Raw genomic sequence first — 22655 nt, forward strand, 5'->3', positions numbered from 1 at the left:
GTGTCAATATATATTATTTTGTCATTAATTATATAATATTGGCGGTGAGCTGGCGGAATCGTTAACACACTGGGCAAAATACTTCGCGGTATTTCGTCTGTCGCTACTTTCTGAGTTCAAATTCCGCCGAAGTCGACTTTGCGTTCCATCTTTTTGCGGTCGATAAATTAAGTACAAGTTGCATACTGGGGTCGATCTAATTGACTGCCCCCCCCCCCCCTCAAAAATAAAATTGCGGCCTTGTGCCTAGAGTAGAAAAGATTATTTACATGATATTTTACTTTGTGGAATAGAGGAAGATTGATTAAGATACTTCTAGATTAATCAAACATTATTCTTACATTCTCTTCCTCTCTCACACACACACACTTATTCACGCACACACACACATATTCTAAGAAGGAGTGTTAATTTTTATAGATAGTACAGTCTGGTCCCCAAAGAGCACTTATATATTAGACGAAGCAAGCAAACAAGCCTTTTAGAATCGCGTGACAAACACGATCTGCTGGGATCAATAATATCAGTTAATATCTCAGCAAGTAATTCACCCAATATTAGCAGCAAGGACCAGTATTGTAACTGACGAAGGAACTTGACATTTTCCATTCTCTCTCGTTCTTTGATAACTACAAAAGGAACTGATTGCAATTCGTATCTCCCTGGTAATGTATAAGGCTATGATTTAGTCCAACCATGTTCTGAATCAAACCTCCAATTTATGTTTGAAGAATCCAATTTAAGAAGTGCTCGCTTGAGATAATAACCTTACTTTAGCCTACAATAATCAAATTAGAAGTGGTCAGTGTATTTTACGCTTCTAACTTGACCACTTTTAGTCAACAATGAGATTGATAAAATAATTTCCATTTCAGATAATATTCGATTAACTTTAAAGACATAATGCTAAACCATGTTTTGGCTTTCATCAAAAAATATAATGGATCATTTTTCGGTTTTATTTTATTATATTATATTTTACATTTTGTTTCCTCGGCTTTGTTTTAAGATTCTAAGTCCCAAACATCAAGCAATATTTTTATTCTATTTGCATGTATCATAGTGATCGGAATATGTCCATAATTGACTATTTCGTCATAAATAAGCGCGTAGATGCAGAAACCTTTATGTGAAGTGGCTGTGAGGTGCAGGCATGGCTGTGCGGTAAGAAATTTGCTTCTCAAACACATGGTTCCGGATTCAGTCCCACTGTGTGCCACGTTGAGCAAATATATTCTGCTACAGCCACGGACCAACCAAAGCTTTGTGAGTGGATTTTGTAAACGGAAAGTGAAAAGAATCCCGTCGGATATATATATATATATATATATATATACGTGTGGGTGTGTGCTTGACAACAGGTGGTGGCGTGTTTACGTTGTTGTAACTTAGCGGTTCGGAAAAGGAGACCGGTTGAATAAGTACCAGGTTTCAAAAAGCCTAAATACTGTGGTTCACTCCACCCCACTGCGTAGCACCTTGGGCAAGTGTCTTCTACTATAGCCTCGAGTCGACTAAAACCTTGTGAGTGGATTTGGTAGACGGAAACTGAAAGAAGCCCGTCGTATACACACAGACATACACACACACATACACATATATATGTATGTGTTTGTGGGTCAGTGTTTGTCCCTCCATCATCGCTTGACAACCGATGTTGGTATGTTACGTCACGGTAACTTAGCGGTTCGGTAAAGAGAGCGGCAGAATAAGTACTATGCTTCCAAAGAATAAGTCCTAGGGTCGATTTGTCCGACTAAAGGTCGTGCTTCAGTATGGCCACAGTCAAATAAATGACTAAAACAAATAAACGAATACGAAAAGAAAACACCGCGCGTGTTGAAAATGGCATTGCAGTAATTCATCATGGAGTTTTCCTCGCGTCTCCTCACATTTTTATCCCCGTACCTACATATGCCCATATTTGTGAATGAGTGTGTCGTGAGACTAGAAGATAATCATATGACAGACGGATACAAAGATAAAAGATAGATACGTATCTATAGCTTCATAAATAGCAAAATAGATAGAATTGTGTATATGTGCTTATATCTATGTATGAGTTTGAGTGTGTATAAACTAAAAGATAAATATATCGATATGTAGATATTAAATAGATAGATATCATTGTCTGTGAGCCAGATAGGTATGTTTGTCTGTGACCTCACGAAAGCCACAAAGCTTGAATACTACAGAAGTCAAATAAGTAGTTAATTTAATACATCAAATACGACTCGATATATTACTTACACGTTGCATCTATAATTTACGCACATATTTTAACCGTATTATATATAAGTTACGTTATCAAAATGGATGCCGTTGAATTGAGAGTCTTAGATGACTGTTGCTAATAGGATGTGCGCAGGTAAGAAAGGTTTGTAATTAATCTGAAGGAAAATAAAATCGATTTCCAAAGTAATTAATTGGTTCCCTTTGATTAAGTATAGGTCTGTATGGTTTTAGCCGGTGGGAATCGTAACGTAACTTAACGACCATTCCATTCCATTCCAACAGCACATTAGCAGCAAAATTGAAATGGAAAGGCTTCGCAAGAGAATAGAAACCAAGTTTAATTTTAAGTTTTCTGGAAGTTTACCTCCAAACAAGAGACAATCTCTTAGTTTATGAGGAGAACATTTCGTGGCTTTCACGCATAATGTTTCACGCCTACTCATTTCTATCACGAAATCAGCGACTTATAACCAAATGAAGTGGTGGTCACTCATAAAGGATATTTTGGGATGATCATGCCTAGAATAACCTTTAGTTAAGGGATCACGTCTGACCCAGAGCGAATGAGCAGCAAAAACACATGAATATTGTTTTGATTACAACCGGTTATAAACCATTTTACAGTAACATTGTCATTGCATTACTCAACAATTTCTAGGCTTAAATGCTCAATGCGCATTTGTTAACATTACAGTGCTAATGGGGCTTCTATATCCTACAGCTGTCAACGTAACTTTGACATATCAGGTATTCAGTATTAAAAGGGCCACGTATAGTTTTAATTTTGCACCAGGGTGACACATGGGAATTAAACCAGATCATGTGCTTTTTAAAACCAAGAATACTGTATACTTGATGGAGGATCTCTATACTATATCTACTCTCTTTCAGCTGTCTCTCATAAAAATGAAAGATTTATATTAAAATCTCCTATATTATTTACATCCATTCATATAAGTTAGGCATGCATTGTACGCCTTACATTCAAACAGGAAACGTCACTGTTCTGTATATATGTCTCCTTTGAGTATGGCAATTTCAAATAAAATAAACAAAATAAAAGAGAAAATAATGAAAAAAAAACATTCATTCTACATAGTACGATTTCTTAACCACTTTGTTCAATATGTTTTAGTCATATAAGACTAGCCTGATGCGAATATATATTACTTTTAGAACTCTATGTTCACGGCAGTTTCTTGCACAAAAAATTAACTTTCTGTATGAATATATTCCGGAAAACATTTTCAAATATTTTTCTATTTAGCATTTACACACGGCCTCAGTTACATCTCTCTTTGTACCTCGTATGTATTAGACCCATATTCTTTATTTTGAAACCGTATTCTAAACGTTTCGCTTAGTGCTTTGTGTTATACCTTGTACAGTTCTACAAAACTATTTAATCTCAGATGAGGTCAAACCAATTGCAACATACGGTTTGTAGTTCTCTACAACCAACTTCCAAGTTACACACAACAAATACAGACAATTCTTTGTTTTTTTTTCTGTACTTTTTTTCTACTGTTTGCCTACTTAACCAACCAAAGACTGTAAACCATTATTTCCATTCCCATCTCCTATACTTCTTGGAAAAGGTTACAACTTTTTTTAGAACATACTGTCTGCACACACACACACACACACACACACACACACACACACACACACACACACACACACACACACACACACACACACACACAAACACACACACAAATACATACGAACATATATATACACCTGTATTATATACATATATATACTGAGAAAATGGTTATGCTCTTTTCCTTGCCTTACCCCCGCTCCACTCTTTCAATGTGTGTGTGCTTATGTATGTATATATATGCGTGTGTGTGTGTGTGTGTGTGTGTGTGTGTGTGTGTACTTGTGACATTTTTTTCAGTTGTTCTTCGCCTTCTCGATTCAATGTATCGAGAATATTTTAAATAGTATCTCTGGTGGAGAGAGAGAGACAGACAGAGAGACAGACAAACAGAGAGAGAGAGAAGGTGAGAGAGAGAGAGTAGTCGGTTTGCAAATGTCACCGAATGTCTCCTACCGTTGTTACATTTTTACCGAGTTTGAAGAAAGAAAATAACCAAGAAAAACAAAAACACAGCAAAGAAATCAAACAAAAAAATTATATACACACAATAAATAAATAAATAAATAGCTAAATAAATAAGAAAGCTGCCAGTCTTCCGAGAAGACACTACATCTGACAATGTTCTATAACCAGTAGCCAATCAATCGAAGTTCAACTCGGTGAAAAAACATTAACGAATCAAATTCAGACTGAGTTTCCGAAACTATTCATCGGACCTTTTTAACTAACCGAAACTGCAACAATATCGAAAGAACGTCCACTACTACTACTACTACTACTACTACTGCTGCTGCTGCTGCTGCTGCTGCTGCTGCTGCTGCTGCTGCTGCTGCAACCACTACTACTACTACTACTACTACTACTACTACTACTACTACTACTACTACTACTACTACTTTATTTGTCTACAAGGACGCGCATACTTTAGAAAACTTGTCAAACAAGGGCTACAACTCGAGAGGTTATGCATAAATATGTGTGTGGTGTGGTATACTGTTGTGTATGTGTGTGTGTGTGTGTGTGTGTGTGTGTGTGTGTGTGTGGTCGTGTGGTTCGTAAAAATACAATGTATTAAGACACATTTTTTAAAAATAACAAACAAACATGGTATATGCCACCCACAAAGGAGTGCAAAGTGTGAACTACCTAGAGTTAATTAGAATAATCGTCGACTGAAAATCTTTTCTACCCTGTTCACTTTTTTGAACTGGGTTTTCCAAACTTGCTAGCTAATGAGTAGCTTTTTGTCTTATTCTAACACCGTAATCGCTCACATTTACTGAGTTACTGAGTTGAATTTCTTCGGCTTTCCTTAGAACCAGCGCTGGATTAGCCATTAAGCAAAATAAGCACGAGCATTGGACACCGAGGGAAAGTGGGGGGGGGGGGGGCATTGCAGAAATGATAAATGATTTACGGCACAAAAGAAATCACTTTAGAATTGCTGAAAGGATATTCGAAGTGGTTTATATGATTGGAAATATAATTTGAAAAGTTCATGATGCCATAGTAAGGGTCTGATCAATGACTTTGCAGTTAAAAAAACGTAAGAGAAAACTTTCCAAATATAAATAAAGTGGAAGTATACAGAAATAAACTCCATTTTCCATTTTACTGTTAGTTTTGTTTCATTTTGAAAAATAAACTTATTTTATGGTTTATTATTGTTTATATTTAGAAATTACACATATGTAGGACACCAAAATCTTTTAAGTGCTTAGGGCCTCTGTGGGTATTAATCCGGTCCTGCTTAAAACAATAGGTTGTTGGTATTGCCAGGAATGATCAAATGTGAAGAGACTCCTTGTCTTCCACATTATTGTTTTTCTTTAATTTATTTTATTCTCTTATTCTTATATTTGATTCAGTCATTTGGCTGCGGCAATGCTGGAGCACCGCCTTTGTTTTTCTCTCCTTGCAATATATCTATCAGGTCATATATTACTAAAGGTTGTCTCAAACATTTGGTTTCTGACAAATTCATGTACTTCAGGATAGAAGGTGTTTTGAGTCTGGGATCGTTTTCTTTGATTTTTCTCTTTATTTATCTCTATCAACTCCCCTGCATTTGTCCAGTTTCCTTCTTATTCTTATCGAAAAAGTTGGGAAGAACAGTGGTGGGGAGACTTTGGCCGGTCGTGTGATTGAAATGGAGATTCCTTGTTGTTTAGGGGCCTTAACTCGTCGGTCTCAATGACTGACGTCACCGAAAATAAAGTGGCAATTTTTACCTCTGCCCTGATTATCCATGTTTTCAGGAAATTGTGGCAGCAAGATCCACATCCATGGTTTTCTTCTGAGACACTGCTGTTATTACTGCCGTTGATGTTGTCTGCTACAATAGTGATTTTTATCTTTTTTTCCAATTCTGAATAAAAGGCCCTCAAGTAATTCTCTCTGTCTGTCTTACTGTCTGTCTCGCCCTCACTCTCTCTCTCTCTCTCTCTCTCACACACACACAAACACACACACATTCATGCATATATGTGAGTGTCCCTGTGCGTATATATATATATATATATATATATATATATATATATATATATAGAAATTTGAAAAACCTAGCCGAATGATTGATTGACCGAACGATCGGTTAAGCAGCCGATTAGTTAATTGGTTAAATAGTTAAGTAGCTCGATAATAATAATAATAATAATAATAATAATAATAATAATAATAATAATAATAATAATAATAATAATAATAATAATAATAATAATAATAGTATGACATGAGATACAACTGATACGTGTGTTTATTATTGGGTATAATGACCCTCTCAATATAGAACGAAATTTTATAGATTGTTCCTTTAATACTCTACGTTTCTAGAAATAATTTTATTGGCATCAGTTTGAGTCACCAAATATATTTGACGTTTAATTAATGTATTAGATTTGTGATAGTTTCCTTCTTTGTCGTTTCTCATCTCCGAATTTCATGAAAAGCGTTCAATAAACAATGAATTCTTTATTTGTTATGAGACCAGACATTTTACTTATTTTATTTTATCGAAACGTCTACCATTTTATTTCAATGAAACACGAAATAAACTCCTTGTTTTTTTTATTTTTATTTAATAGGTTATCTTTTAGTAAACTGATACCATACAACTTTCTGTTATTTGGTATTATTAGTAGTTATTTCACTTCATTTACGGTATTATAGTTCATGGCAAAACTATACGTCTTCGCATCTTCACTTCAGAAATATTATCGCATTTAGATCAATTGAAAATATTACCCGTAAATGGTTGGTATTTTTTAATGCAAGACAAAGAAATTTGCTCTGAAATGACGTCTTCTTTCTTGGACTGAATAGATAATCTATTTTTATATTTAGGATTATAAAGCAACCGTTATCTTGCACTAGTACACTGCAGGAAGGCATTTTATCAGCTACACCAAAACCATTTTTTATACACTATTTCACTCTTCTAATTCTAAGCTGTTCAGCTTCTTCACCCTAATTGATATATATATATATATATATATATATATATATATATATATAAAACTTTTGAACTTTTCCACTTTTGTCCGTATTCTTTCTGTTGAAGAGCGTAGCTCGAAACGTCAAAGACTTTCCGTATTCCCGAGCGTCATACTAATATATCCTTTTGTTATTTACACCACCTGTCCTCGTCTGTTGTTATTATTTGTATATTCTCCCATATATATATATATATATATATATATATATATATATATATATATATATATATATATATATATATATATATGTATGTATGTATGTATGTATGAATGTATATGCATGTATGTATACACGCGCATACAGACACACATATGCATAATGTCTGTAATGTCTGTGTATAGCTATGTGTTTATGTGTGTATAAAACATCCGATTCTAAAATATTGGAGTTGTTGTTAGAAAGTCTCCCACTAAGCGTTTGTATTTTGAGCATTATGTTTGAGGGAAAAAGTACGTCTCAGAAGTGTTCTGTATCCTAAATAGAAATACGGTGTCATGCAGCTAAAATGATGAGCTGAAAAAATTCATCTATTACGTGAGATTTTATATGTAATTAATAGAAAAATTAACCCTGTATTTTGTATCATATATCTAAAAACCAAACAGCAAGGGAGATAATTCTAATTAGACCATTAGTTTAAGTCAATGATTGTAACGAAGATAATGGTAAAATAATGTGGTTGATATTAATGAAGGTCGTGATGATTAAAGCTATTTTTCTTTCACATTTGCCTGCATTGCACCCAACCCTCAGCAGGCTTCTTAACACCAGTCTTTATATATACGTATATACACTCAAGCGTACATACACGTGCATGTGTATATATGTGTATATATGCACATATATATATACATATATATGTTGTGTCTGTGTGAATGTATGCACATATATATCATCTCAACGATTATTTCAAGTCGAATGTTGTTACTGTTTTACAATTTTGTTAATTATTACCAACATAACCGCCCAACAACGCCCTTTTTATTAAACCTCCCACCATTAATTCCTTCAGATTAATCATACCATTCTTTTCTATATTTTTGGTCGCTCACTGGCAAAATCCAGTGGAAGATTCCGGAAACTACATTACTGGGGAACACAACACAGTAATACGTAAAGGTGAGTATAATATAATACCTATCATAATCTTCATGAATCTACCTTTTACTTACCTTCTCTATCTCTCTTAAGCCTCCTCCTCCTCTTCCTCCCCTCCCCTCCTCCCCTATCCTCTTCCTCCTCCTCCCCTTCCTCCACTTCCTCCTCCTCCCCTCCCTCCTCCCCTCTTCCTCCTCTTCCTCCTCTTCCTCCTCTTCCTCCTCCTCTTCCTCCTCCTCTTCCTCCTCCTCTTCCTCCTCCTCTTCCTCCTCCTCTTCCTCCTCCTCTTCCTCCTCCTCTTCCTCCTCCTCTTCCTCCTCCTCTTCCTCCTCCTCTTCCTCCTCTTCCTCCTCTTGTTCCTCCACATCTTCCACCCTCCCCCTCTCCCTCCTCCTCTTTTTCCTCCTCCTCTTCCTCATCCTCGTCCTCCTCGTCCTCCTCCTCCTCGTCCTCCTCCCCTTCTCTACCCCCTCCTCCTCCTCCTCCTTCTTTTTTCTTTCTATTCGGTCTTCATCATACTATAATAATAATAATAGTAATAATGATAATAATAACAATAACAATAATGATAATGATAATAATTATAGCAGTAGTAATAGTAGTAACAATAATAATAGTAGTAGTAATAGTAGTAACAATAATAATAGTAGTAGCAGTAATAAATAATAGTAATAATAATAATAATAATAATAATAATAATAATAATAATAATAATAACAACGATATGTTTTCTTAGTTAATAAGAAGTAGTTAAGTCTTGATACGCATGTACATGAAGATGCACACACATACACTCACAGACAAACAAGCACATGCACAAGCGCACACAGAAAGACACACCCAACCGCATCAAGATCTCAGTTAAAATCTGATGGCGAGCTCTGTGGGATAAACTACTCGATTCATATTACAAAGATGAATTTATTTTTGCTTAAAAAATATCTCTAATGTGTGTGTGTGTGTGTGTGTGTGTGTGTGTGTGTGTGTGTGTGTGTATAGACATATACATATGTAAGTGCACATGCAAATGTGTATAATTACACAGACACATGTATATGTATCTATATATGTATACATCTATGTATGTATACAAATAATTACAACCAAGAGGAAAAAAATGAGCTTATACAGTGCTAAGAATGGATTTACATTAAATTTTATTGGAACTTCTGAAATCTTCACAAATTGTTAATCCCGAATTCATGTTTCCAGATTTTAGAACATTATGAAAAAATAGATTTAGAAGGCATTTAGATACCATGTACGTATTCAGGAGTGTATATATGTATATATATATATATATATATATATATATATATATATATATATATATATATATTCATATATATATATATTTAACATTGTTCTACAGACATTTGAAGAGTTGTAAATATATATGTGTGTGTATATATATATATATATATATATATATATATATATATATATATATATATATATATATATATGCACACGCACATATATATAATGAACCCAGTTCTACAGACATTTTTAAAATTATACATACATATATATATATATATATATATATATATATATATATATATATATATATATATATATATATATATATATATATATAATGACTGTAGAACGAGATTCAATAGATATGTTTTTTATAATATACAATTAATAAATACATATATCTGTGTTTTTTCAAAGGATTATTGTTTTTAGAAATCTAAAATCAATTATGTTTTTGTTAATAATTACTCCACTGAAATTAATCGATATCTTATGTCCAGATTGATAAATAATATTTAGATTTACTTAAATTTTCTAAACATCTTATTTGAATTCACTTCCTTTATCTCTCTCCTAACCCTGTCTACACTTTTTCCTCTTCTTCGACTTCTCTCTGATTTCTTTTCCTTCATATTATTATTGTTATTATTATTTTATGTTTGACTTTTGTTTTGCATTTGTACAAGTTGGATCCAAGTCTCACCCAGAGATTATTATTATTATTATTATTATTATTATTATTATTATTATTATTATTATTATTATTATTATTATTATTATTATTATTGTTATTATTGTTGTTATTATTATTATTAATATTATTATTACTACTACTTATTTGTATGGTTGTGGTGTAAATATATTCAGTTGAGCTATGGTTATATATCATTTAGCATTTAGATAAATTTCCTTCATTTTGTGAGTTTAAATTTCACTGAGGTGTACATGCAGTTCATCCGTCTATGAATGATGAACGTTACACAGTTTATTTGACTGTCCTCTAACCTACATCATCACAGATATGAGGACAAGAACCATTGTCAGTAACTATGAGTGGATGGGGAGAGTCATTAGATCGTAGGCTTTGGTGTGTTTATTTACGGCTTTTTACGCACTGAGTTCAAAATCCGCTCAAGTGAACTCTAACTTTTGTCCTTCCTATGTTCGAGAAATAATATTCCTGTGAAGTCCCAGACTTAGTTTTATCAACTGACTTCTACAAAATTTGTGGCATTCAGCTTAATAATAGAATTCAGTATTGCTTTCAAAGCTTGACACAAGGCTAGCAATTTTGGGAGATTGTAAGTCGAAAACGTCGATCCCAGGGTTCAACTGCTACGTGTTTTATCGACCCTGAAAGGATAAAAGGCAAATTCAACCCCGACAGCATTTGAGCTCAGAACGCAAAATTGGAAGAAATTCCGCTAGGCATTTTCTGCCGCCTTAATAGAAGACAATATTCTGAATAGTTGTAAGGAGGTGAGCCAGCAGATTCATTAGCACATCGGGAAAAATGCTTAGAGGCATTTCATCTTTCACGTTGTGAGTTCAATTTCTTTTGTGGTCCAGTTTGCCCTTCATCCTTTCGAGGTCGAAGAAATAAGTACCAGTTGTACACTAGGGTCAATGTAATCGAATAGTCCCTCCCCTAAAGATTGTTGGCGTTGTGTTAAAATTTGAAACTAATATTCTACGTAGAAGTAAAGTGGCTGTCAGATTCGTTAGGGTGTCGGACAAAAAGTCTTGCTGTAGTTATGTACAGCATCTTGAATTTTGAGTTAAATTTCTATCTGCTCACATTTTTTTTTCTCTGGGGTCAATATGATAAATTTTCTCCCAAATTTGGGTGATGTTTTATTCGACTTTATCCTGCTCATCAAATTCATGACTTTGTCTAATAGCTACTCATAATAGCTATAATTTTCAACAAACATAATTGTATTTAAACCACTATTTGTAATGAAATTTAAGAGATGCTTTGGATAGTATAAACAAGATACTAAATGCTTTGTAGTATTTAGGTTCATGTTTTTTGATCCAGTGTTTGTTATATTCTGACAGGAACATCTTTGTCTTCTTCAGGAGACAGGAAAATATTTACCATATTTATCTGCATATTTCTGCACATAGTTCCTTTGTATATAGTCTCTAAAAGGATCAGTCTTCCTTATAATAGAGAATACTTAGCGTTGAAGTAGTTAAAATAATGGTCGTCTAAACATGTATATAATAAGAGAATATAGGCTTTAGGTCTAGTCATTGAGATTTCAATGAATCTCCTTACAGATGCTGTTGGCATTCCTGAGCCAATGTACTAAAAAAGTACAAATGCCATCACTTAGATTCTGTGCACCATATTGTATCATATTCGACTATGGTAAATGTAAGTGGCAAGGCGTCTGGAATGAAGATCAGATTTGTCTAGGATGATGGTGAAAACATTTAATGATGATATGTACTTGGTATTTTCACCATGTGGCGAGAGTAAATAATGAAAAATAGGTTCTATTAAGACTTTGCCTTCTATTGCGTCTATATTAAATACGCATTTTACATAAATGACTTGCTCTTGGGTGGAAAATATATGTACTCCCTTATCATTATTCATTAATTACTCGACTGAATTTGCAATTCTTCCCGGGGGTGATTTGGTCTTTCATTCCTCTGGAATTTGATTAAATGAGTACCAGTAATATACCAAGGTAAGTTTAAGTCACCATCTCCCCAGAAAAGGAGTAACGTAACGATGTTAAAAATTATAGTACATTTTAATTAATCAGGGCATTTTATTATGAAGAAGTTGTTTTTCATTACATATATACATTCTTTTACATCGCTTACATTTAAATATATATATATATATGCAAATATGTATTTGTATGGATGTGTATGTGTGGTAATTTGAGGCACTTGAGTCTTATTAGATACAAATTAATTCGTTTAATCAAGGTATTTGTCAACTAGAATGCTCTGCAACTAATTAGATATTAGTTGGGGCCTATTAGAAATGATAAAAAAAATAATAATAATGGAAACAATAAATCTTGAATATACAAATATAAAGAAAATATGTATATATGTACCATACTGCTCTCTGTAAGGTACATATACCAATATTCTGAAATGCCGTAACTACAGTGCTTGTATCCCATTTAAATCTATATCATTTTCTGATATAAATTTGTATTTTCTGATTTAAACTAATAGAGAAATCTCAAACGTTATATTATGAATATGTGAGAAACTAATATTATTAAAATTATTATTATTACTATATATTATTATACTAATTATCATTATGATTATTCTTATTAATATTATTATTATCTTCATTATTAAAATTATTATTATTCCATATATATATATATCTTACTCTAGTGAAGAGGTGCTTAAAAGTAGCTTTATATCTCTGTTGGAACCATCTCTTCTATTTTTCTAATGGTCTTGGCAGAGTTATACACTTCACAACTTCCTATTTTCTTCCTCCAGATATATATTCTGAGGTTCCATGGCTATGTAAGTAATCACTATTAACACTCTTACGTGTAATAGTTATTTAATTTTTCGATAGGGAAACGAATGCACCCTATTCACTTGCCTTCAGCATATTACTGGTACTTAAATTTATGGTCAGAGTGAAAGGAAAAATTCGTTCGATGTCAGTAGAATTTTAATAATACATTTTATTTAACTTCATTTTTACGTAGTTGATATGCTTATTGTATTAATTATACTGCATACACTTTGTAATATTCAGAGAAAGGATACTTATTACTGTATTGAATAATAAATCGACTGATATATGTTGAGCCCAGATTTGCATCAAACATTGATTAGACCTATTGAATTTAGGGCCTGAAGTTATTAAGTCGTATGATATTCAGGTCTTTCCTAAGACCATCAGCAATGTGAGTAAATTTATTACTCCTGCATATCGAATATAAACAAATCGCCAGGAAGTTCTTATGATATAGCTCTCGCTATTTCTTATTATATATAAATTCTATTATATACATTGCCATCTCTGAGCAACAGAGTGAAATCGAGATCCATATTTAATGTATGGAATTAGTATTATAGACAGACATGTTATATACAGTTTGTGTATTTCTGATATTACTCACAAAACAGTGTACACATTGCTTAATATGCAACGTTATCCTGCAGTATTCATAATTTGATATTTTATCTAAACGGTATACCATCATATATCTGAAACATTTATTTCTATGTATATGTGTGTATATATAAATATATATGTATATGAGTGTGTGAGTATGTGTGATGTATTACCTAAAGTATTATTATTATTATTATTATTATTATTATTATTATTATTATTATTATTATTATTATTATTATTATTATTATTATTATTATTATTATTATCATCATCTTCATCATTATTATTATTACATTTTAAGGCGGTGATGCGGCGCAGTTGTTAGGGCGTCGGGAAAATTCCTTGCAGTATTTCAACCGATACCTCACGTTCTGAGTTCAATTCCCGCCGGTTGGTTTTAACTTCGGTTTCCTTATTCCAGAGCGAATTTAAAGTACCAATGCATTCTTGGATTCGATGGAATCGACTAACCTTCAACCTCACCTCTCAAACTGCTGGCCATATTCCTAAATTAGGAACAGTCATCATTATCGCATTTTTTCTTCGAATATCACACAAAAGTCTGTTAGTTATCATTTATATAATATTGTGTGGAAAGCAAAATTACTAATTACTGTTGAAATATAGGGCTAAAATTCCAAGAAAATGAGCGCAAAATTTGGAGGTGGCGTGACACATCTGACCCCTACCCCGTTGCAATATGTATTTTGGTTTAATACGGCATCTCTGTGTAGAAAGTTTCTCTTATAGAGAAACCACAGTATCATACTTTTCAGTAACGTATATACGTTAAGTATGAGAGACAGGTGAAGTTATACATACATGCGTGCGCATATACGTATGTATGTATGTATGTATGTATATAATATACGTGTGAGTGAACAGACGAAAGAAAAGGGCAGTCAATACATTTAATGAGAGTTACATGTATTATTTCGTACAGTTTTATCCGGCTCCAAGCGACTTAATGTGGGGTTGGTTTGTTGGTTGATAAATAATTGTGAGTTTCTTCTTACACTTCATTTATGTATCCAAATGTTAGTTGGTTACCCCAAATTAATATATAGGAAGAGTGAAGAACTACCCAGGGACTCTCTATACTTGAACCATTAACAGTAAAATCGGTACTGACATAGTTTATGTGACCAGTCAAAATTATTTTTAAATTAAGTAAATTAACAATCTTTAGTAATCATGTGAACAATCTTTTTACTATTAGTGGCTCAGATTAGAAAAAAGGGCAAGGGAGACAACTTCAGAATATTAATTAATCAAAATTATCGTATCAAGTGGGAGGCTGAGAGATCTATTATTAGTACATGTCCTTTAAATACTGTATGTTGCGGTACGTTTTATAAAAGGTGTATGTTTGTATGTGTTCTTTATGTATATTATATTTACCTGTAAATTGTCTTAATTGTACTGTTTCTATTATTATTATTATTATTATTATTATTATTATTATTATTATTATTATTATTATTATTATTATTATTACTAGTACTATTGTTGCTGTTGTTGTTATTGTTGATGTTGCTGAAGTGTTTTATGCGAAATTTTCAACGTTTCACCCAGAGACTTAAAGTGACAGCAAGGTGGAGGTCTTACTATGGGTGATATTTATGTTGAACAACGATATGTTGTAGAAAAAGAAGTTCGAATTCTAAGAAATAAGATTCCGCTCAATTTATAATATTTTTAAGTTTGAAAGTTTTTAAGAGAATAAAATATTCTCAAGTTGACTGTTTTTCTTAGGATGTAGTCAGTACCCATTATTATTATTATTATTATTATTATTATTATTATTATTATTATTATTATTATTATTATTATCAATATTATTATTAATAATATTATCATCATCATCATGATCATCATCATCATCATCATCATCATCATCATCATCATCATCCTCTTTAAAATTTGTTTCCTTTTCTTGCCGAGTATCTTCCCAACACCTAGGGCGATATTGAGTACTTTATAAACTCGGTAGTTTAATTTTCAATAATAATTTATTTATTCGAAGGAACTCGGTCTATGATAAAATATTCGTAAATAATTTTTTTTATAATCTAGAATGTTCTATTTAAGAAACAACAACATATGAGAATTTCAACACTGCATAACCAGAAAGAGTGCAGGCGGTCTTACTAGTTCCAAGTTTTCTTACACATTTGTAAGAGAAGGGACACAAATCTTTTCCAATGCACAATTAATTAATTCTTCTAGTAAGTTGACTGCGTAGACAGTGTTATGTAAATTAGTTTCACAAAGTCCTACACAGAAGGAGCGGGCATTTTTGTAATGACCGTCTAAGAAGATTTAAAACAAGGAAGATCGATTCCGAAATAATTTTCTTGTAACACGCTCTCTTACAAACATTAACCCCATGACAAGGATTTTCTATCAGGCAACTAGGTTGCCCAAAGAGTAATCATCTCGGCCGAGATCAACAATTAGCAAGCACTGTTTATTTATGCAAACTGTTATCATTGCAAGGATCGTAAATTCAACGAAACTAGCGTTGCTGAATGCGACTGTAAATTCCGTGAAGGACCAGAAGAATTTGCTGAACGTGTACGAATTTGACAGGAAGTCATAGTGGAAATGGTGGAGTAACTACCAAAAACTGCTGCTTTCATATCATTATGGTGATGAAATCTCGAGCTGAGTTGGAAATGTTTACTTGAAGTGTCTAAAAAAAACCTATCAGATTCCTTGAAATTTACACGGTGACCTCTGTTATCGATAGCGGATATTTATATCAATTGGTGCACAAATAGGTTCAAAACCGCAGCAGATAGGGCTGCGTATATTTTCGTCATCTGATTCAAAGCGAGTACACAGCACACTTAAATTTACGTCAGCCGATGTTATAGGGTTACTGTAACCTTTTCGTATATTTTACTCAGCAAGAATAAAACAGTATGTTTGTTAAAAAGAGGTTTACTTTTCATTACAAATATCGATCTCCCGCACTCCCATCTGTCATTTTCTATGGAGATATATTATTGATAACTTTAATTTCTTATCTTGTGAAAGTACTTACTTCAAATGGAATTATGAATGCGTATGCATAAGATGCATAGAGAAAATTAGAAAGAGAGAATGTTTATTTAGAGTAACACATTCATTAGCATTTCAACATTGATGGCTGATTGAACGATATTGGGAATAGTAGATTAAGGTAATACACGAGGATCGTGTTGGAGCAGGGCGGATTGATAATATATACAGTAATAGTATCGGGGTGGCGGATTGATGGTACACACCGGTGTCATGCTGTTGGTGGTGAGGTGGCAACATATATCGAGATGATGCTAGTAGTGATGATGTGGATTGATGGCAGATATTGTGATCTCGGTGTTGGTGGTGGGAGATGAGTAATATTTGCTTTGAAAGAAGCAGTAGTGAGTTTATGGCAGATGGAGTGATAGTATAGACGGATTAAAAGAAGATAGAATAACATAACAGAGGTAATGGGTTGACGGTATATGCACTAAAGATGGTGGTAGTGGTGTTGGTGGTTAGTGGTGGTGGTGGTGGTGGTGGTGGTGGTGGTGGTGGTGGTGGTGGTGGTGGTGGTAGTTTCATGACAGATACAGCGATGGCGGTGATGACGGTGAGGACTGCGGTGGTGGTGTATGCCGTAGAAGATGGTTGATGGCAGATACAGTGTGAGAGCATTGACGGTAGCAAAGTTTAGCAGTTCAACAATAAAGTTAGGAAATAAAAATAAAATATATGCTTATTAAAATGTCGAATTAATCACCTCTAACTCACTAACGTTTGAGAAATGTTAAGTTTGAAAGCCATAACAGGAACTTTGCGGTTAATCCGGTTGGGTGATCAAGCAAAATGGCCGATCTGTGATCACCTGTAAGCTTTATTAAAATGCCAGGCTGTAAGAAGCATGCAGTATAGTCATACCGCCATTCATACATTTAGTCTGTGGTCAAACCTTACAGTGCTCAGCAGTAGAAGTGCCTAAGTAGCCAAATTATTAGTTCTTCACTGAATTGCTGAGAGAGAAGGCTAATAAAGGTTTTTAAGGTTGAAATCGAATAAAGGAGAGGCGTGTCTGGAGATATGTTATGGAGTAAAGGGGGAAGAGAAAAGACAGGGAAAAACATACAGAAAGGAGAGGGAATAAAAATAAAACAAATATAATAATGCTGGTGAAGTATATTATGAAATCATGCGAGCTGCGAAAGCGAACGAGTTAAGGGAGGGATGAGAGAAAGAGAAGTAAATATATTTGGTTGGGAAATAAGAAAACTGAAAGTGTATACAGGAGCCATTATTCTTCATGCTTGACCAATCTAATTGAGAAGCACTTGCTCACTTGCTTACAGAAAATAAATGGCTGTTTTAAACCATTTGCTTCGGTAGTCAACATAGATATTTTTAATGAAAATAGTGTTTTTTTTTAATGTTATTCTTTATCAAAATTTAATAATAATAATAATAATAATAATAATAATAATATAAGAAATGTTTTTGTTATACGCTTAAATCTTGTTGTAAATGGTAGGTATACGTTAGTATATATAAATATATATTTCATTTCAGTCAAATAATTCTTTATCATTCAACTAGAATTAAACTTTACACATGTACTCCATCACAAATGCATGGCGGCGCATAAGAGATTTATTTGTTTATTTCTTATTTGTAAAATGAAGGAACAAATGAAAATATTATTGATATGATAGTCAGTAATTATATATACTTTCTTCTATTTTCCTGCCTGCCGATAATACACACACACACACACACACACACACACACACAGACATGAAAACGTCATCAGGTACTCCGAATTGAAAGTATGGAATGCGAGAGGCTAATGTAAAAATGATACCAGCGGTGATCGGGGCGTTGGGTTCAATCCCATTGAAACTTCAAAACTTCTTAAGACAACTGGAAATCCCATGCAAGATTGATGCCATGCAAAAGGCAGCCTTTTTGGGCGCAGCACACATCTTAAAGAAAGTATTATTTGTCTGAGGTCCTAGTTGTGACTTGACAGATGACTAAAGACTCCGGTGCATTTTTACCTACACCGTGTTACGAAGGAATAATAATAATAATAATAATAATAATAATAATAATAATAATAATAATAATAATAATAATAATAATAATGATGATGATGATGATGATGATGATGATGATGGTGATAATAATATTTTATTTAATCAAGTTTAGTTAAAAGCAGGTTACTACAATACTGCCTGATGTAATTACACTCAAGGAAATTATAATTTTCAAATCTTTATCTCGGATCAAGCCGTCCCAAAATACATATACACGCATACATCATCCACCATCTTTTACATTGTTTTCAACTTCCATTATTTTACTTCCTTTTATTTCAACCTTTCATCTCTTTTACCTCGACTTCTTCGTTTCTTCTTTTTCTTATCACCTCTCTAATATTTGACCTTTCATCTTTTTTTTCATCATTTTTAATATTTGTTTCCATTTTTTTAAAATTGATTTCTCTTTGTTTTTCTGCTTCCTCTTCATTTCTTTTCTTTATTCCTTCGTCTCACCTCTCGTCATCTTCTCCACCCAGTTCAATCACCTCTGATAAGATAGATACCTTGACTAACTTCACAACCTTGTACCGTCCGTCACCTATTTATCTTACATCACCTCCTACTCTGCAACACCCCACTTTATACTTCACACTCTTTCACCTCTTCCTCGTCCTTCTCCTCCTGCTGCTGGTACTTCTGTTCATTCGGTAGACACCATTAAATCGAGTAAATTACTAGCATTCACCATATTTCCGCTCTTTCTGTCTCCTTCTCTCTCTTTCTCTCTGTGTGTCTAGGTGTAGATGAAGGTGGGTGCATGGCGGTGCCAGCTTTGGTATCCATCCATATGTCACCAAACCTGATTCCTTTTTTAGCCACACCCGAAAAAAAAAAATTCTCTCCGATTTATTGTATTTCCTAACACGTCTCCGTCGTCATCACACATGTTATAATAGTACTAACTGTACAGCAGCTGCCTCTCTTTCTCTATCCTTCTGTCTCTGTCTCGCTCTATTTTTCTCTCTCATTCTTCCGAGCTCTGATGGTGATAACCAGTGCCATCTGGAGCATATGCCCTGGGGTTAGTAAATCCTAAGCCTTCCCTTTTCTCTCCATTCTCAGATTTTAAGTTTGAGACTGCCTGCCTGATAGCCTGCCTGCTTGTCTTGCCTAGACTTCTAGCCTGAAAGTTGGCCCACCAGCCTACCTGGCTGCCAGCCTGCCAGCATGTTTATCTGTCTGCCTGCCTGCCTGCCTGCCTGCCTGCCGGGCTTTGCCTGGCGTTGATGTCCTTGATGGCCTGTCTGTCTGGCTGTCTGCTTGCCTTGCTTGTGATGCAGCGGTTCTCTCTCGACTTACTTCTCTTTCGGTCTCAGCAACTACTTATATATATACAGAGCGAGAATATGTGTCTTCTTCACCATTCCTGTCTGTATCTCTGATGCTACAACATGCAGGAATGAAGTGTGAATATTGGATATATTGCTACTCACAGGCACACCCACACACACACCCACACGCACGCTCGCATGCACACACACACACACACACACACACACACACACACACACACACACACGCATATGCACACACACTGAAAAACCTCCACACAAGCCTCGCAGTCACACACGCATACACGCTCAAACACACATACATAATTACCTCAGCTATCATCCCTTCTGGGCCTTGTTAACGCACGTAATCCTTCTTCTACTCCTTCTACTTCATCATCATCATCGTCGTCCTCCTCTTCTTCTTCTTTTTCTTCTTCTTCTTCTTCTTCTTCTTCTTCTTCTTCTTCTTCTTCTTCTTCTTCTTCTTCTTCTTCTTCTTCTTCTTCTTCCTCTTCTTCTTCTTCTTCTTCTTCTTCTTCATCATCCTCTTCTCCCTCTTTTTCTTCTCCCCCCGCCTCCTCTTACAACTCCTCCCCTTCTTTACTTATTCTTCATTCCTTTTCTATGTCTTTTACACCTTCAGGTCTTTCGCTTCCAAACCCCCTAGAAACCAGCACAGCCCCAATTCCCATCAATCTCTCTTTCTATAGACGCCCACACTCACACACCCACACCACAACCACAACCCACATCATCCTACACATACACCACAGCACAACCACAATCCACACTAATGACTCTGAATAATAGACATTGCTTGCTCTATATAATTCCATTTGTTCTCACATCAATAATTTTCAGCCCTAGTCATTTCCCTGACATTTTGTTCCATTGCTGCTTATATATCTCACACACACGCACACACACACGCACACATAGAGAGAGAAAGAGAGCAAAAGGGTAAGAAAGAGAAAGAGAGGGAGAAGACGTTTTGACATTAGATTCGTGTTAGAAGTGTGCGTATATATATATAGAGTTATTAATATTTCTAAGTCTCTCTAAAGGAGACTACGGCAGCGGTACTGGAAATTAATAGTTATCGCCAAGCCAACATGGCAGTCCTAATTTTGGGACTGCCATGTTGGCTTGGCGATAACTATTATATATATATATATATATATATATATATATATATGTGTGTGTGTGTGTGTGTGTATATATATACAGGAACTCATCCACTTTGGGTGTCATTTATTCTATCTTAATCAACTGTCTCTTCTATGCATTCATATAACGAACACTAACATCGTCTACTAATTGACATACATACATAAACACACACACACACACACATACATGCATGCACATATGTGTATTCGTATGTATATGTTTACATATGTATTTCTGAATGTAATATATATATATATATATATATATATATATATATATATATATATATATATATATGTATATACTTAAACATGTAAGAATAGTGATAAGGTGAGGGAAACAATGCATGCAAATTATTGGCGGATGAAATGATGTTTCAGTTGTCAGCTGGAGAAGAGATTTTATAAGTGCCTGACAAATTATTTTATCTCTGATCGTGTTTTGAAACTGATACAATTACACCATGGAATGCTCATTGATAGATATTTTTGTATCAATCGCACATATCGTTATGTTCCATTTTGGCTTACTACGCGATAATATTTAAATATTACATAGTCTGCAAGGCTAGGAATTTCGCTTTGCAAACATGCAGTTTCGGAATCATTTACACTGAGCGACGCTGGGCTCGTCTCTTCTACTATAGCCTCGGGTCGGCGAATAATGCCTTTTAAGCGAATTTGATAAGTGGAAACTGTGTGGAAGCCAGTTATATTTAATATATGCGTTTATGTGTGTGTGTGTGTGATTTGGTTCGCTGTTCCTCTCTGGTTTGTTTACGTCCACGTGCATTAGCGGTTCGGCTAAGAAAACTGCTAGAATAAGTACTAGACATGTAAATTAGTACTGGGTTCCATTTAGTTACTGCGTTCCATTCAAGTATTGGGTTCCACTTTAATCCGAGACCCCATTATAGCTGCCGTCCAATGAATGAAACAAGAGAGACAAAAGATAAAAGAGTGTTGCAAACAATTTATTCATTCGTCATGATTGACCTACTATCGACCTTCAACGTGTATGTTGATGTACACTTGTGTCCCTAATATAACACGCAGGTGTTTAGCGAGATTTTAAGCGAGAACATGTCAGGAAGTGTAGAAAACCTGAACACTTTTCATGTACCACAATTCTACATTTGTGTAATTCCTTTGTGGGAAATTAGAATGCACATTCCCAAATTTTTTATAGTGAATCTGTTAAGAAGCTGTCACTTGAATCCAGGTGATAGAAAACATCGGGAAAACGTGGATCTACTTTAATCAGGTTTATTTTACTTTATGATT

At 34.2% G+C, this 22655-nt stretch overlaps 1 protein-coding gene across 12 annotated transcripts in view; it reads left to right on the forward strand.

Annotated features, from left to right (window-relative positions):
• LOC106881857 (transcription factor AP-2-epsilon) overlaps positions 1–22655 on the forward strand; it is a 447939-nt gene that overhangs the window by 374090 nt on the left and 51194 nt on the right. For 9 of the 12 annotated variants that reach the window (XM_089355568.1, XM_089355563.1, XM_089355566.1 and 6 more), the window contains 2 exons: positions 8382–8458; positions 13190–13216. In XM_089355568.1, the coding sequence (XP_089211694.1) occupies positions 8382–8458; positions 13190–13216 (104 nt within the window). The remainder of the gene's footprint in view (positions 1–8381; positions 8459–13189; positions 13217–22655) is intronic. The other 3 variants (XM_089355562.1, XM_089355561.1, XM_089355569.1) reach the window with 1 other exon arrangement.

This window comes from Octopus bimaculoides, chromosome 7 (assembly GCF_046866305.1).
Source record: "Octopus bimaculoides isolate indiv1 chromosome 7, ASM4686630v1, whole genome shotgun sequence".
NCBI lineage: Eukaryota > Metazoa > Mollusca > Cephalopoda > Octopoda > Octopodidae > Octopus > Octopus bimaculoides.